A 15012-nucleotide genomic window follows, 5' to 3' on the forward strand; every position below is an offset into this window, starting at 1 on the left:
GGAAGTGAGGCAAGCTCGGAGTTCGGCTAAACGACGAAACTGCTCGCCGGGCGACCCGTGGGATGGTCACAGGTCGATGATGAGGCTGCTCATGGGGGTGGGAGAGTGGCAGGGTGAAGGCCTTGGCAAGAAGGAGCACGCTGACACTCGCCTGGCGAAGCATAGAGTATCTAGTTGCGCAGGTTTGCGGTTTTCAAACGCCAATTCACCCTATTCTGTGATAATTCCAATGGCATCAAAGAGACTGCAAGTTGGCCCATGCCTCCTCAGCCTGCCGCCCTTTGAACCCCTCAAACTGGCACCCCACGCTACTCCGCCTTGTTCTGAACCAGCTCCGGGAGCACCTTGTCCCCGGGCTTGGACTCGCGCGAGCTGGCACCCGGCCGGCTCTGGCCCTCGGGCAGGGCGAGGGTGAGCGGCGGGTCGCTCGTGCTGACATCGGCGCCGTACACCGGGGCGCGCAGCGCATCGGGCGCCGTCGGCTTGCCGGTGACCGGGTGGGGATAGTGGAAGGGCACGACGCGGGTGTCGGGCCACAGCATCTTCTGCTCGAAGATCTCGTCCGGGCCCAGCGGGTCCTCCGGGTAGGTGACGGTCGGCCAGGGCACGTAGTTCTTCTTGGTGTGGCTCCAGCCGCTCTCGAAGTTGGCGTGCCAGAAGGGGAAGTAGCGGTACCGGAACAGCTTCCACACGCCGTTCTCCTTGATGTACTCGTTCTCGTACAGGCCGCCCTCCCACCACTGGCGGTGCCCGCCCGGGTAGTACTCCTCGATGCTCTGGTGGGTGCCGGCCTGCATGAGCGCGCGCATGCGGCACCAGGCGTGCGTGCCCGTCGCGTCGACGTCGACGATGTCCTGCATCATGATGTGGTCCAGCAGCCAGCCGTACACGGGTCCGTTGCGGCCGTTGACGAAGGTCGCCTGGAAGCGACCCTTGTAGAGGCGCTTGATGCCCGCCTTGCCGCGGTACCGCGCGCCGAGGAACTCGACGTAGGCGTCGGGGTGATCCGAGAACATGTCGACCACCTGTGGTGGCCAGCCGGAGTCAGCCCGCTGCCAGGAGGCAGGGCACCCTGATACCGGGCCATGCTTGCTATCTCACCTCGTCGTACAGGCACTTGTCGAGGTAGTAGCCATACTTGAAGTGCGTCTTGCGGACCTCGGCCTCGTCTGTGTCCAACGCGTCAGCGAGGGTCTTCGGGTCTAGAGAGAACACGACCTGCCTGCCACGCGCGAGAGCTCCTTCTGCAAAGCCTGCACCTGCTTCTTGAGTTCGGCAAGTTCCTGCTCCATGATTGCTATGTTTGCTGTGCGGTCGAAGTGTTCAAGGCGCCCCGAGTGTCGAGATGGCTCTCGGAAGAAATGTAACCCTTACGACGCACGCGCAATGACGAGGACTAATAAGGCCGCGGAGGGGATGATGAAAGCGGGGAAGCGGCCTGTTGACGAAGCGTCGCAGTCCATAAGGGTCCAAGTCTGGCGCGGGGAAAATCTATGCAGCATGCCCATGCTGACATTGTGCCGCCGGCAAATGTCTCGATAGCTGTCTACCATGGCCATGTGGGAAGCAGGTTTGGCCGTCCGGTGCGGAGTAGCTGCCGGAAAAAGACCTGCGGCACACTTCCCCCTTCCCCACGTGGAGCGGGAGCTAATGGGTTAATCCAAGTCCGGCCGGCCCCGCCGATCGCCACCAGCCACAGCACGATGCCGGTGAGCGGGGAAGGCGCTGTCTCATTGGGGCCCGATCGATGGTCACTGTTTAGAAGTGCGACGTTCCCGGGCCGTGATCGTCTCTTTCGAGCCGATGTACCCGAGCACTGGAGACGGTGGTGACCGGAGTGGGACACAACCGCCGTCTAGGATACCTGGTTCTGGATAGCAATGCAACGATTGTAGCCCTCACCTGAACGCTCCGTCCCGCCTAACCCTTTGCACTGCAACTCCACTGCAGTAAGTGCCTATGCTTGTCTCTTACCGTCTCGGCCTTCCAACTGTTCTCTTGTTACGGAAGACGAATGGTGCGCCTCATGTCTGGGCAGAATGTCACGGGCTCGGCCCCCAGCTCCGATATGATGAAGGGTTGCTTGCGTAGACGGTTGGGGAACGGGTCAGAGAAGCCAGCTGCCGGCGTCGTGGTTCAGCTAAAACGCGCCTGGGTCAGGTGGCGGTTGTTGTTGTTGTGGTGCCACTTGACTGTGTCATGACGGTCTCTAGGCTCCTACGGGCAGTGTTCTGTGTTGCTGGTGCTTCGAAAATCGTCGAGTCAAACTTCACCTTTCTTGCCCCAGTCTTCGTCAGTGTGTGTGTGTGAGGTACTGAGAAAATGGCTCCTTTGTCTCAAGCCAGTTCCATGCAAACAAAGATATCCGGAGAACTCTTTTCTTGCACAAGGTGCGACATATTCCTTTGAGGGCGGGACAAAAGCATTATGTTCCAGTGGGCCGACGGCGACACAAAGCTTCTCCGTGCCAGATTGCCTATAAAAAAGCGATTCATCTCCCCCTCTCGAACACAACTGTCACGGGCAACACCACCAGCGCGTTGCCGCATCCGCCGTGGTGTTCTGTAAGCATCACCAAAGACGGGAATTTTAGTATCTTGTCCTCGGAACCTCAGGCGCTCAACATGCGCGAAGGAAGAGCGGCAAGCCCGCGCGATTCTGCGGTGCCTGCCGCAAACAGATCCCCCCGTTCCCCTGCTGTGTCCCACGCCCCGGTGTGTTCTTGCTGCTTAGCATACCAGGCCGTGAAGAGCAGAGAACGCGTCCGGCAGGCCCTAGTTCTGGTTCAGGACCATGCCACCACCATCACTGAGCGGTCCTCCCGGGCCAGGTTCGAAAGCATCATCACGGGGCTGGCTGAGGTGTGCATCCTGTTCGACGATGCAGAGCGCCTGCTTGTGCGAACGAGCAGCAGTTCCTTTCCCGTTGAAGGCAAACGCTCTGCGTCGGAGCTCGTGGACATCATCCTGGCGGCCGCGGCGAAGAAGCTCGATTGGTTGAACGATGCTTTCCAGGAAGCACGGAGAGATCAAGTCGATTCCAGACCGCGCCCGAGAGCGACCAACCGTTAAGTAGGTTGCACCATAGGAATGAGTCAGGCGGTGATGCATAGTACTTCAAGGCCGAAGCCAGCAAGCACGAGCCTTGGGTACGTTGTTTCTCGGAATTCGCTGGAACCACGGTAGAATGTCTTGCTTCTGATGATAGATATACGGTAAGTAGCCCGAAAATGAAGATTCTGTTTTCGTTGGTTAGTTCCTCTCTCCGTTTGCGAGAAAAACTAGTGTGCCACAACGTTAAATTTGTCACGTTCATTGAAGCGAAGCTTCAAGATCAGCTCCATGACAGTGGTCGCATACAAGTAGTGCATACACTGTAGGAGAGAAGCTAATCTTCGCTTCATTTTCCAGGCTTTTCCTCCAAAGTTTTTGTGCAGGAACTGGTCGAGAGGCCCAAGCCATATGACTGAGCGCGGTTTGTCCAGTGTTAATTTCTCTCAAAGTTACCGCAAGGCTTTGTTTTAAACTTACAGAGGTAGACAGTCACCGTTGGGTACTTTACCATATCCTATCCATCTCTGCCAACCTTGGAAGACACCAGAGCCCTTCAATGGTAAGTCAGTTGAACCTGTTGGCCTCAACAAGAGCATGGCTTGTGACATTACATAAATCACGAAGTGCGACATGGGACTATCCGAAAAGAACGGCGCTGAGGCCATCTTCGCTTCACCTATATACACTTCAGTCCCTAGCTCGTAGTTTTCTTCGGCTAACTGCTGCGCCTCAATGTCGCTCGTCTGTGCCGCAGTAGCCGTGCATTCCGTGTTTGATCCTTCGCCTTCCTGTATTGCTGTTCAACGTCTCGTTAGGGGCTTAGGTCCACGGAACGGGCAGGGGCTGCTATTTGGCGCCCAAGAGCTGGGATCGCCCCATCGTGGAACCGACCGACACACCACCGGATGACGGAAGCACCGCATTTTGCACGACACTCTTGGCAATGGCACAAGTTGCGTTCAAGCCATTCGTATTAATCACTCAGCTCCGTGCTTCCATCCGTCTTTGCCCTCCGAGCGAACTGGGAATTCTTCGAAACCTCAAGTGCCATAACCCTTTCTTTGAACCTTTTTGTCCGGTGTCCTCCCTTTCCTCCTAGCCCATACGGGTGTATCGCCTGATTCACCGTGGCTCAGATTTTTTTGTCCCTCCTCTTGAGAGCCAGCAATGGCGGCCTGGCACCCCGTCGCCGCACCCCGTCGCTGAATCTGGGCTTCCACCCTCTTGGCGAACTCTTTCAGCCTCATGCGCCGTAACCCCCGGCGCCCCATTGGCTGCTCTCCGTCTTGGTCCTCTCGTTGCTCTCCTTCAAGCTGTTGCTGGCCATGCTTTCGCGGCGAGAGAGCATGTGGCTGTCTCCGGGCCCTCTTGGCGAGAACGCGAGCCCGGTGGGCGACGAAGAGCGGCCTGAGGCTGGGGAAGACGCTGGTGAAAGGGAAGGGGCTGGTGAAGGGGTGGTCAGGCCGGATAGCGTTGTCGCCGCGCTGCCACACCGGCTTGTTGGTCTTCCGGGCGGTCTTGGCAAGCAAGTCGGCCCGGTCGTGCGGTTCGATGCAGTGGCCCGGGACCCAGGCGTACTCGACCGACACGAAGATGCCCGACATGTCCCTCAGAAGCTTCAGCTTTGCCTCCTCCTCCTCAAGGCGGCAGAAGAGTTGTTCGAACGCGCCGCCATGCTGCCGCGGCCTGGTGCGGCTCCTAGAGATTCCGTCCAGGCACACCTTCGAATCGCTGAAGACTGTTACCGAGACGGAGAGCGGGAGGCTGTGCGGTCTTCGCGACACGGCTATGCTGGACACCTCCCTTCTGGCCACGACTAGGGACTCGATGATGGCCACCATTTCGCATAAGCTGTTGTCGGCGGCAACCTCAATCGGCCAACCCAGTCCCATTTCCTCGCCGTGCCAAGGTTCGCCTGGGGCGTAGCGGCGGAAAGAAACACCGTAACCTCCGACAGCTGAGGGCGACTTAAATGAGGCGTCGCAGAATATCGCCAGTCGGATGTCCTGTGCTGTCGACTGGTAGGCTGCGGCTTCCAACGCTTTCTTGATGGCTGCTTCGTCGGGGCGGGCTGGGGAGTCTGAGATGCAGAGATACAATTAGCCATCGGCGAACGAGGAAGAGACTGCACTGTCTTATAGATCCGTGGGATATCCGGCGTCAACGCGAGCTTTGCCTTGGCCGTCACCGCCGCCAGCGTCAGGCCTCCAGGGCCTGCACGTTCTGGGCCACAGCACCGTCGCGGCTTAAGTCCTCGACTCGGAAGGTGTACACCTTGCCCGGCTTTCCCTTTCGGCCCCTCGTTGCCATTTGGCCTCAACGAGGGGCCGAAAGGGTTGCCGTGGAGCCGTCTTCGCGACGCGGCGCTGGCTGGGCCTCCGCCAGGCGGGCCACCGAAACTGGAGCTTTCTTGCCAAGCTGGCTCGTCGATCTGACGCGATTTTGGATTGAGAAAAAAGAGAATAAATGGTACTTACTCTCGTCAGAACCGGCGCGGGTGCGCCCCTTGTGGCTGCACATCTCTTGGCTCTTTGCTGGCGACCTCGTCGTCGCCGGCTTGGAAACTTGTCGTCGTTGCGGAAGAGGTCAAAGCCTTTGTCGCGATGGAAGTTCAAAATATATAATTATACGCGGGTCCGCCAGTTTCGGCGCTCACAGGGCAGTGCATCGACGGCGGCTGCCATTGTCCGGCAGCAAAATGGCAGTGTGCTCAAGTGACAGTTCCAACCCCGGCATAGGGACACCGGGGATGCAGCCTACGAAACTCGGGGGGATGCTGTCCGGATCAACACATACAGAGTAATCCGATGAACTGCATGTAGGATCCAGTTCTACATTTACATAGCTGCTTCCCTCTCTTCCAGCACTCAGGAGGAACCGTCTCTCCTAAAGGCGGCTGGGAAGTGCCTAAGAACATCGCCATCTTGTATTCAAAGACGAATCAATATCACCAGCACATCCCTGCACCCTCAGTCACCGCAACTGGACCATGGTTCTCACTCCAAGCTTGTGAAGAAAGATCAACATCCCTGAATCACAACACTGTGCCTTGGAAACCCGTCGTAATGCGCAGTGGGCATTGAGTTAGGTTATGGTTCGCCTCAGGGTCGTCCAGGTGTTACTTAATTACTCCAGCAGTAGCCAACCACGGACGTTGCTGTGCGCGTGGCAGATCAGCGAATTCTGCGCTGGCAAATCACACTGTTGTGCAAGGCTTTTTGGGGCGACACAATGGCATGTTGGAGTTACACAATAGCCAGTTCGGTATCCGAGGTCTTCTTGAGCGATATTGGTAGCAGACAGTTGTACCCGCGGCTCTCAAACCCGAGTACGAAGCCTAGAGTCCGCACATCGTGGTGGGCTCTTCAGTCTTGCGAAGAGAGGAACCCACTCTTGACGCCCTTTTGCTATCCTAACCCAGAAACGATGAGCGGCCAGTCTTGCTGCGCCAAAAACTGTATGCCCCTCCCCCAAAGTCGAAGATCACACCGCCCGCCCTTCACCTGGCCAAGGACAAGAGGCCCCTTGCACAGGATCCCGACAGGACCGAAAACCAGTTTGGTGCCAGGTACAGCTGCTGCCGGATGCTTGTATCGGTAGATTGGGGCGTAAGGACAGTGCTCTCTCCTCTTGGTAAAAGCCGCTCTCGGTAACCAGAGCGCGGCCGTGAAGCTGTTGGGACATGGGCTCCCTGATTGGTCGATGATGGCATGCCAGCGGCGGCATGTAAACTCAATGGCTGTGTTGTTGAAGTTGTCGCCGAGCTCTGACTGGAGGAACCTGTTCCGTCCGAAACTGCCAACAACGGCGATGAGCTAAAGGTCAAGCCATCTCGCCCAACGCCAGCTGAACAGGAGAGCAGATTGAATGCCACAACCGAGGTAACAAATCTGAGAAAATGCACGTACGTTGGGGTTGCGGCCTTTCTTCACCCGAACGGCGTTAACCTGCTGCCGAGTGAGGGTGACATTTTCGGCGGTGAGGGCTTCAAAAGCTCGAATAACATCTTGCCTAATGTTGCGGAAGAAGGCGCGGCAAGAACGGAAATGAGGTGCTGTGGAAGGATTTCCTCTAGCTCGTAGTCAGTCAGCAGGTAAGAGTGCAGAAGGCGATGCCTGCAACCGTTCCGGTGAGCGTCCACCCAAGTCCACACAAGTCCACACAAGCACAAATGGAAGGTAATCTCAACCTTTGCTAGCCACTGCTAACTGCTTGTGGATTAATTACAGGCCCGGCTGCCACTGGCGAACAGTCAAAGCGCTCTCCCCTCAACTCAAGCCCTGTGTTTGGTGCTTTGTTCTGACAGGTCGTTTGCACCCCCGCGTCGAAAAAGAAGGCGAGAGAACCAACCAGATCACAAGCCCAGTGACACTTCGCATTCTGGCAGAAGCGTTGCTCTCTACTCTTGACCTTTTGAGCTTCACTTGCTTGCCTCACCCTTTCGACAGGCGGCCGCACACTACACACCATCAATCATGCCTCGAAAGACGACGACGCCGGAACCACGCGAGGCCGGTGCCAGCAGCGAACTGGCTGCAACTCCGGTTAATCCAGTCTCCGATTTAGCGCCCCCAAATGCCCACCGACGACGAGGGGTGCCAGGTCAGTTTCCGCCGGTTGAAACTGGGTGATGACTGGCTCTCGCACTACAGGATGGTCGACAGGTTACCTGAACCAGGCCAACAACAAGCGAATTGGACACATACGCCTGGGTCCCCGTCTGCGGCTCCAATGGCAATCTCGCAGAGCAAGTTCGGGCTCTTGGCCGCCTCCCATGGGATGACCTACAGCCTGCGGTCCGCGAACGGTTCAACCAGTGGCCCCCCGTTGCAAGACAGCTGTGGGAGTCAGAGCTCCAAGAGCACCACGATGCCCTCATCCATCCGCGCCTGGATCTGGCACTATCTGGACGACAACCTGTTCTCATTTGCAGCTTCAGCGGACCTCGTCCGGTTCGCCTCGCCTGTCTGGGACCACGTGCGGGCCCTCCGCCACCACCTGAGTGGTACGTGCTGGGTGGGCTCTACATGCGCCTTTCCGACCAGAGGAAAATTGCTGACACCCTGCTCAAGTCTTGCGCGCTGGCCACGGGGACCTGTTCACGGCCAGCCACAGCAGATCGAGGAGGGCCAGGAGGCGGCCGGGAGCCGGGCAGAGGAAGCGGCCGAGATAAAGAAATGGCAGGGGTGAAGAAGAAGATGAGGAGGCAATTGCCGAAGACGGCTCGTGGTCGAGCCAGGAAAGGAGCGGGACGACGGCGGCGCAAGTAAAGGCCAGGAGGAAGATAGACGCTTGAGGAGCCCCCCTCCCCACCTCCTCGCCCTTCTCAAGCATCCACTTTTGTTTTCTTTCTCGCCCTCAACCCGACATTTTTCTTCTTTTCTCCTATGTTTCCTCCACTCTTTTGACTTTCCTCCCTGTCTTCCCCGCATTCCAGTTTCGTTTCACTTTGTGCACCCCTTTCATCATCCTCCGTTCCCCCGTCAGATGCCAAAACATACTCTCCTAGGCCCTGTGCTCTGTGCAGTCACACTCTCTCCTCTACTTCCTGTGCTCCACCGGTATCTGGCTGCCGTATCAGGCAGTCACACAATCAATCACCCATGATTGAGATTCTCACACGAAGCCTTCCACCCGTAAAGATTCTCGTAAATCAGATTTTGTCCTATGTAGAACTCTCCGCTTGGGCACATTGCTCAAGATCGACGGCTCGCCCACCATTTCCGCCCTTTTCCAGCTCAATCTCTCGGGGTCTCCACTGAAGCCAGATGCAGTGAAGTCCCAGAGTCCCAGCATCGCCGGGAGTAGCGGCATCCTAGCCGCAAACCAAAGGTGTGTTCCCGCGGTGGAGTGAAGTGGGAATGGATGCAAAGGAAGGACACCGGTGGTCAGGGGGCCCCGCGATACGAGCCATAAACGCTGGAGTGGTTAGATGTGAGGAAATCCTGCCATAGTGCTGTTCTTCCTCCCCCCTGGGTGTGGGTGGTCGGCATTGGACCATCGACTGACGTATCGTTTCCGCCTGTTCCACCTAGAGATTCCTGGATCATTACAGGCTGGAAGATCTAAACACGCACAACAAGCTGACCGAATCAACCTGTTCCACTCAGGAACCCTATCTCTAAAACAACACGCAGTATGCCTTGCAACGCCCCAGCTGATTTCCGCCCACGGCCTCTGGGCGTCGCAGCGTATAGAACGCCGGCCTGTCCTCGACATGCTGCAGGATCGGCAGCCCCTGTCCGCGCTTGTCCTTGTTGTAGAAGATCCTTGGCAGCCTCACTCGGATGTCGGTCTCCGCGGACAGTTCTTCGAGTGGCTTCATGATCTCGTTGAATCGTGTGGTAAATGACAGCATCGCGCTCGGGAAAAAGTCGATCTCGAGCGTTGTGAGGCCCGGCATGCGCTTCAGGAGCGCAACGTGGTCCCAGCCGTCGCCGCGGAAGTAGTTCCCCCTCATCAGCTGCGTGCAGTACTCGGCGCTGTCGGGGACCATGTGTGCGATCAGGTTGATGGACCGGATGGACGCGATGTTTTCTGGGTTGATCCAATCCAAGAAGGCGCCAAGTTCGGCAAAGCTGGCGAAGGAGAAGGTGGTAGAGCTGTAGAGAAAGTGGGCAACTTCTTGGTACCTACAACCGTCCTCGTCAGTGTTGCCGGCCTCTCGGTGCGAGACAACGAGGCGCTCGCTCATACGCAAACTTGCTGGTCCTCATCAAAGATGTCAAGTCCGCCAGTCTGGAACCACTCGACGCGTGACCGCCAGCGTCCGGGTTCCGGCGATATGTGGCGTCTTCGCATTCGTAATGCCCACAAGTCGGCTGGCAGTTGCCATCGGTGCGCTTCTTGCTCAGTAGACGTCGAGACTGCAGCTCGCTCGGCATCTTCCGGCGTGACACGGCCGGGCAGAAGATGTGGTGCCTGGTGCCGGCATCCTGCAGTATCAGGGAGTAGATGATGTGCCGGATATCAAAGGGGAGGGAGAAGAACAGCGGGACATCGGCCGGCGCAGAGCAGCCGATCTCGATTCTCCGGCGGGCCGGATTGTGTCCTGTGAGATCTGCTGGCCAGACAATTGGCGAGACAACGGGCGGTGGTGGGTGGGTTCCTGGCGGCGCGGACCGGGCCGGCTGCCGTTTGCGCGGATGGCGGCAGCTCCTGCTGCGAATCGTCAAGCCCGGGACGCAAGAGACGTTCAGCATTGCGCTCTGTGGGAGGGCGGGAGAACTTGGAATCGGCATGGTCGCTGTGCGAAGGTGAAGGTGAATTTATCTCGAGCTAATGTCGGGTCTCCGGAAATCGGGAACGCTTCGCAGTTAAATACCAGAGACGGGTGCACGAGTTCGCTGCCGATTTAAGTTCATGTGGGGCGACAGCGCCACGTTGTTGTCACCCGTCATGTGCTGTTCCTGCCTAAGTTGACTGGGTCTCGAGGTTTTGGGCAGCGGAGGTCAGCAGGCAGCCGCCCAACCGCCCACTGCAGCCTTACTTCCATTGAACAGGAACGGGCAGGCCACCTGCAGTTGAGTCAGATGGAACCGCATTGGGCAACTCAGAACCGGTTGGGCAACTGAGCCTCGTGAAACCTTCATTTGAGAAAGCTCGCTCTTACTGCACAAGGGTAGGAGCTGCTTTTGTTCACTGGAAGTTATTGAATGCCCCGCTTCCACTCTGACGGCCAGCATTTACCAGCATTCGAATGTCACAATAACTGCAATATGTAACGCGACAATGGAGGGAACGGCAAGGAGTCGCGTTTCACATGGCGTATAGGGTCCCCCTTGCCCTTGATGGAAAGGTCGTCATTTTTGGATGAAAACATGGCAAGAAGCTAAATTATTCACAGCACTCAAACTGCGGTTTTGCACACTCACTTAACGACCCCATCACGTCCAATGTGCTAACAGCAGCAGGGCACTTAAATGCACCCTCGCGAAGATTAATCACCCTGCGCTCCGTTTATGATAAAACAATGCAGCAGAAACAGTGTGCATCATAAGACGGCAAAGAAACGGAATAGTCGGCACTGAGCGGGAAGTCGCCATTCTGAGGACCGAGATACCACGAGTTCTCTTCTGTAAAGGCAAAGTATTCTCCGCCAGCCGCATAGGTGCCATTGCTCCAGTTAGGTATTCCATCGACGATCCCGGCGAGGAGGGCCGCAGGCTGCGAACTGCTACTAATCTGCTTGGTATTCATCAGTCTGTTCCATGTTTCGTCCCGGAATTAAAACCATGTGAGCCTGTCGTGTTGTGGCCGCTACTGATCCTCTCCTCGCCTTGTTTTTCCCTTTTTTGGACACTCGCCATATGATGGACCTGTGACGTCAATGACACCGTGCCGGCCGTGGGATCCATCGACACGAGCCAGCTGTTCGTGCAATTTGAAAGCCAAATACATGGCGCACTATACCGTGTAGTCTCCAAACCCCGTCCACCCGGGCAGTTGGCCGGTCTGCTCTGCGTAAACCGCCCGCGAACCTCGAGCTCATGGATTGTTTCGCAGCCCCTGCGATTCGGACCCGGGATGCAATCGAGGACATCTGGGGTCCCCGGACACCGTACAAAGACGAATGGCCCACCCGGGTCGATTATGCTCTAGATGAGGAGCCCGAAGCTTGGGTCCAGAGCGCATGTGTGCTGTGCAGGTGCGTTTGGACCGAGCTCTCTGTTCCTGCAGTTCGTGGAGCGTGGCTGACAAATGGCCGGAACCCGTGAAGCAATGGCTGCGGCCTGGACATCGGCGTCAAGGATGGCAGGGTTGTTGGGGTCAGGGGCAGGGCTACCGACCGTGTAAACAAGGGCCGCTTGGGGCCGAAGGGCCTGACTGGGTAAGCAGCTTGCTACTGGCCCCGGCGCTGGCTGTTGCTCACGACCCGCGCACGACACAGGTGGAAGGCAATTCACAGCAAGGACCGCTTGACCTATCCCATGGTGCGGAAGAACGGCCGGCTGGAACGGGCGACGTGGGATGAGGCGATGGGCCTCATCGTGGCCAAGTCAAAGGAGTTGCAGAAACACCTCACTAACCACAGCATCGCTTTCTACACCAGCGGCCAGCTGTTCCTGGAGGAGTACTATGCCCTGGCGCTCGTGGGTAAGGCCGGGCTTCACACTCTCCACATGTGAGAGGATCCCCGTTCACCTACTATGAGACTGGAACAGGCGGCCTGACACTGTGAACCGGTTCCAGGGACGGAAACACGCGACTATGCACGGCCACGGCCGCCGCCTCGATGCGGGAATCTTTCGGCTCTGACGGGCAGCCGGGCTCCTATGCTGACATTGACTACACTGATTGCCTCTTCATGGTGGGACACAACACCGCAACGACGCAAACCGTTCTGTGGTCGAGGATCCTGGACCGTCTGGAAGGGCCACTCCCCCCAAAGCTCGTCGTGGTGGACCCTAGACTGTCCGAGACGGCCCGCAAAGCGACTCTGCACCTGGCGCCGCGGGTGGGCACCAACCTCGCGTTGCTGAACGGAATCCAGCACCTCATGTTCAAGAATGGATGGATCGACGAGGATTACGTGTCCAAGCACGTCATCGGTCGAAGCGAATCGGAGAAGGTGGTCGGTGAGTACGACCCCGACACCGTCGAGAAAGTCACCGGCGTGCCGGTCAAGCAACTGGAAGAGGCGGCGCGCATCATCGGGACGGCGAAGAGCTTGGTGTCGACGGCGCTCCAAGGCGTGTACCAGTCCAACCAGGCGACCGCCAGCGCATGCCAGATCAACAACATCAACCTCCTGCGGGGCATGATTGGCAAGCCTGGCTGTGGGATCCTGCAGATGAACGGCCAGCCGACGGCCCAGAACAACCGCGAGGCCGGATGCGACGGCGAGTTTCCTGGCTTCCGCAACCATCAGAACCCAACCCATATGAAGGAGCTGGCAGAACTGTGGAACATCGACCCAATCCACGTGCCACACTGGAATGAGCCGACGCATGTGCAAAACCTGCTCAACTACATCGAAAGCGGCTCGGTCAGGATGTTCTGGATCAGCGGGACCAACCCGCTCGTCAGTCTGCCGAACTTGACCCGCATCCGCAACCTGTTGACGCAGCCCGGCTTGTTTGTCGTGTGCCAGGACATCTACATGACGGAAACCGCCGCGATCGCCGACGTCGTGCTCCCCGCGGCGCAGTGGGGCGAGAAGACGGGCTGCTTCACCAACGCGGACCGCACCGTCCACATCTCGCACAAGGCCGTCGAACCGCCGGGCGAGTGCAAGTCGGACTTGGACATCTTCCTCGACTACGCCAAGAGAATGGGTTTCAAGGACAAGGACGGAAACGACCTGATCCCCTGGACGACGCCAGAGGAGGTGTTCGAGGCCTGGAAAAAGGTGTCGGCCGGGCGGCCGTGCGACTACACCGGACTGAGCTACGAGCGCCTCACGGGGGGGTCGGGCATCCAGTGGCCCTGCAACGAGAAGAATCCGCAGGGCACGGAGCGGCTGTACACGGACGGCGTCTTCCCCACTGACATTGACTACTGCGAGAGCTTCGGCCACGACCCCGAGACCGGGGCGCCGTACACAAAGCAGCAGTACATGTCCATGAACCCAGCGGGCCGAGCCATCCTCAAAGCGTGCCACTACTCGCCGCCGCTCGAGGAGCCGGACGAAGAATTCCCGCTGAGACTCTCGACGGGCCGGAAGGTCCACCAATTCCACACCAGAACCAAGACGGGCCGGACGGCACTGCAGAAAGCGTGCCCGGAGCCCGAGGTCAGGGTGTCGGAGAAGGACGCCGCCAGTGCCGGAGTCTCGGACGGCGAGATGGTGATTGTGCGGTCAAGGCGCGGGGCAGTGGAGCTGAAGTGCAGCGTCGGGGGCATCGCCGAGGGGCAGGTCTTCGTCCCTTTCCACTTCGGGTACTGGGATTCGCAAGACGGGCGTGCCAGAGCGGCGAACGAGCTCACCTTCGGTAAGCACCCAAGGCTACACCACCGCCCAGCGTGCACTTTGGTTTCAGCGCTCACTCACCCTCCGCGCAGACCGCTGGGACCCCATCTCCAAGCAACCCTACTTCAAGTCCGGCGCCGTGCGGCTCGAGAAAATCCCCTCGCCAACCAGCACCAACACGAGCACCGGCGCGCCGCACATCCGCGAGCAGCACTCCGACGCCATCCGCAAAGCCGCCGCCAAATCCGCGGCCGCCACCACCGCCAGCGCGAGCGCGAGCGACCTGGCCGCCGGCCGCGAGCGGCAGCTCGAGCATTGGCTGGGCGAGACGTACGAGACAGCCGCGCAGCTGGAGCAAATCTACACGACACTGCTGCCGTCGCTGATCGACGACCTCGAGGTGGAGGCCGGCCTGCGCGTGCTGCGGCGCATCGGCGAGGATATGCGGGCCGCGCTTGCGCCGCACGCGCGGCGTCACGGCTACGATGTGGAGGACCGCCTGCGCAGCGGCAGTAGCAGGCGGCGAGCGGCGCAGGCGCTGCGCGACGCGCTGTTCCCGCCCGATCGGGAGAGCGAGACGACCGCCCGGCGCTCGCCCCTCGAGGTTCTCCGCGCCCTGCAGGCGCTGGCCGTGTACCTGGCGCACATCGAAGTCGGGCTGACGGCGCTGCTGCCGGCCGCGCAGGCGCTGTGGGACGAGGCGTTTGTTGAGGCGGTGATCAAGGCGCAGGGCTGTCTCGACCGCATGCAGGGCTGGGTGCGGCACCAGGTGAAGGTGCGCAGTCCGCAGACGCTGGTGGTGCCGGTCAGGAAGGAGGAATAGGTGATGGGAGATGGAAATGGGGTTGTTGATGGGGCGATTGGTGTCTGAATGTAGTTGGGCTCGTTGTTATTGTCTGCCGTTTCTGATGCTCCGCTGTTTTGTCGAAGACGACTTAAAGCAGGCCTGAGCCAGCCAAACCGCTACGCTATCGAATTATTACTGATCTTGCTCGAACGCACCCATGATGAGAAGCTAGAAGGTTGATCTTCCACATAGTCACCCGC

At 58.6% G+C, this 15012-nt stretch overlaps 6 protein-coding genes across 6 annotated transcripts; 3 read left to right on the plus strand and 3 right to left on the minus strand.

The window, feature by feature from the left end:
* Positions 1-113: 113 nt before the first annotated feature.
* On the minus strand, positions 114-1027 carry THITE_2116475 (uncharacterized protein). The gene has a single exon (XM_003653876.1). The coding sequence runs from the start codon at positions 1014-1016 to the stop codon at positions 309-311; it is 708 nt and encodes a 235-aa protein (XP_003653924.1). The 5' UTR covers positions 1017-1027; the 3' UTR covers positions 114-308.
* A 1657-nt stretch (positions 1028-2684) lies between these two features.
* THITE_2021402 (uncharacterized protein) lies at positions 2685-3032 on the plus strand (the record flags this gene model as incomplete). Its single annotated transcript, XM_003653877.1, has 1 exon — positions 2685-3032. A coding segment is annotated over one exon (348 nt), but the record flags the coding sequence as incomplete, so codon positions are not given.
* A 1061-nt stretch (positions 3033-4093) lies between these two features.
* Positions 4094-5737, minus strand: THITE_118036 (uncharacterized protein; the record flags this gene model as incomplete). Its single annotated transcript, XM_003653878.1, has 4 exons — positions 4094-5106; positions 5151-5484; positions 5531-5646; positions 5710-5737. 4 exons carry the CDS (start codon positions 5735-5737, stop codon positions 4094-4096), a joined length of 1491 nt encoding a protein of 496 aa, XP_003653926.1.
* Positions 5738-7628: 1891 nt separating this feature from the next.
* On the plus strand, positions 7629-8226 carry THITE_2129465 (uncharacterized protein; the record flags this gene model as incomplete). Its single annotated transcript, XM_003653879.1, has 2 exons — positions 7629-8058; positions 8126-8226. The coding sequence occupies 2 exons, from the start codon at positions 7629-7631 to the stop codon at positions 8224-8226; spliced, it is 531 nt and encodes a 176-aa protein (XP_003653927.1).
* Positions 8227-8949: 723 nt separating this feature from the next.
* THITE_2116476 (uncharacterized protein) lies at positions 8950-9877 on the minus strand. Its single transcript, XM_003653880.1, has one exon. The coding sequence runs from the start codon at positions 9745-9747 to the stop codon at positions 9175-9177; it is 573 nt and encodes a 190-aa protein (XP_003653928.1). The 5' UTR covers positions 9748-9877; the 3' UTR covers positions 8950-9174.
* A 1665-nt stretch (positions 9878-11542) lies between these two features.
* THITE_52833 (uncharacterized protein) lies at positions 11543-14788 on the plus strand (the record flags this gene model as incomplete). Its single annotated transcript, XM_003653881.1, has 5 exons — positions 11543-11700; positions 11773-11883; positions 11944-12177; positions 12246-13987; positions 14058-14788. 5 exons carry the CDS (start codon positions 11543-11545, stop codon positions 14786-14788), a joined length of 2976 nt encoding a protein of 991 aa, XP_003653929.1.
* Positions 14789-15012: the final 224 nt, after the last annotated feature.

The sequence above is a fragment of the Thermothielavioides terrestris genome, chromosome 3 (assembly GCF_000226115.1).
Source record: "Thermothielavioides terrestris NRRL 8126 chromosome 3, complete sequence".
NCBI classification, from domain to species: Eukaryota; Fungi; Ascomycota; class Sordariomycetes; order Sordariales; family Chaetomiaceae; genus Thermothielavioides; species Thermothielavioides terrestris.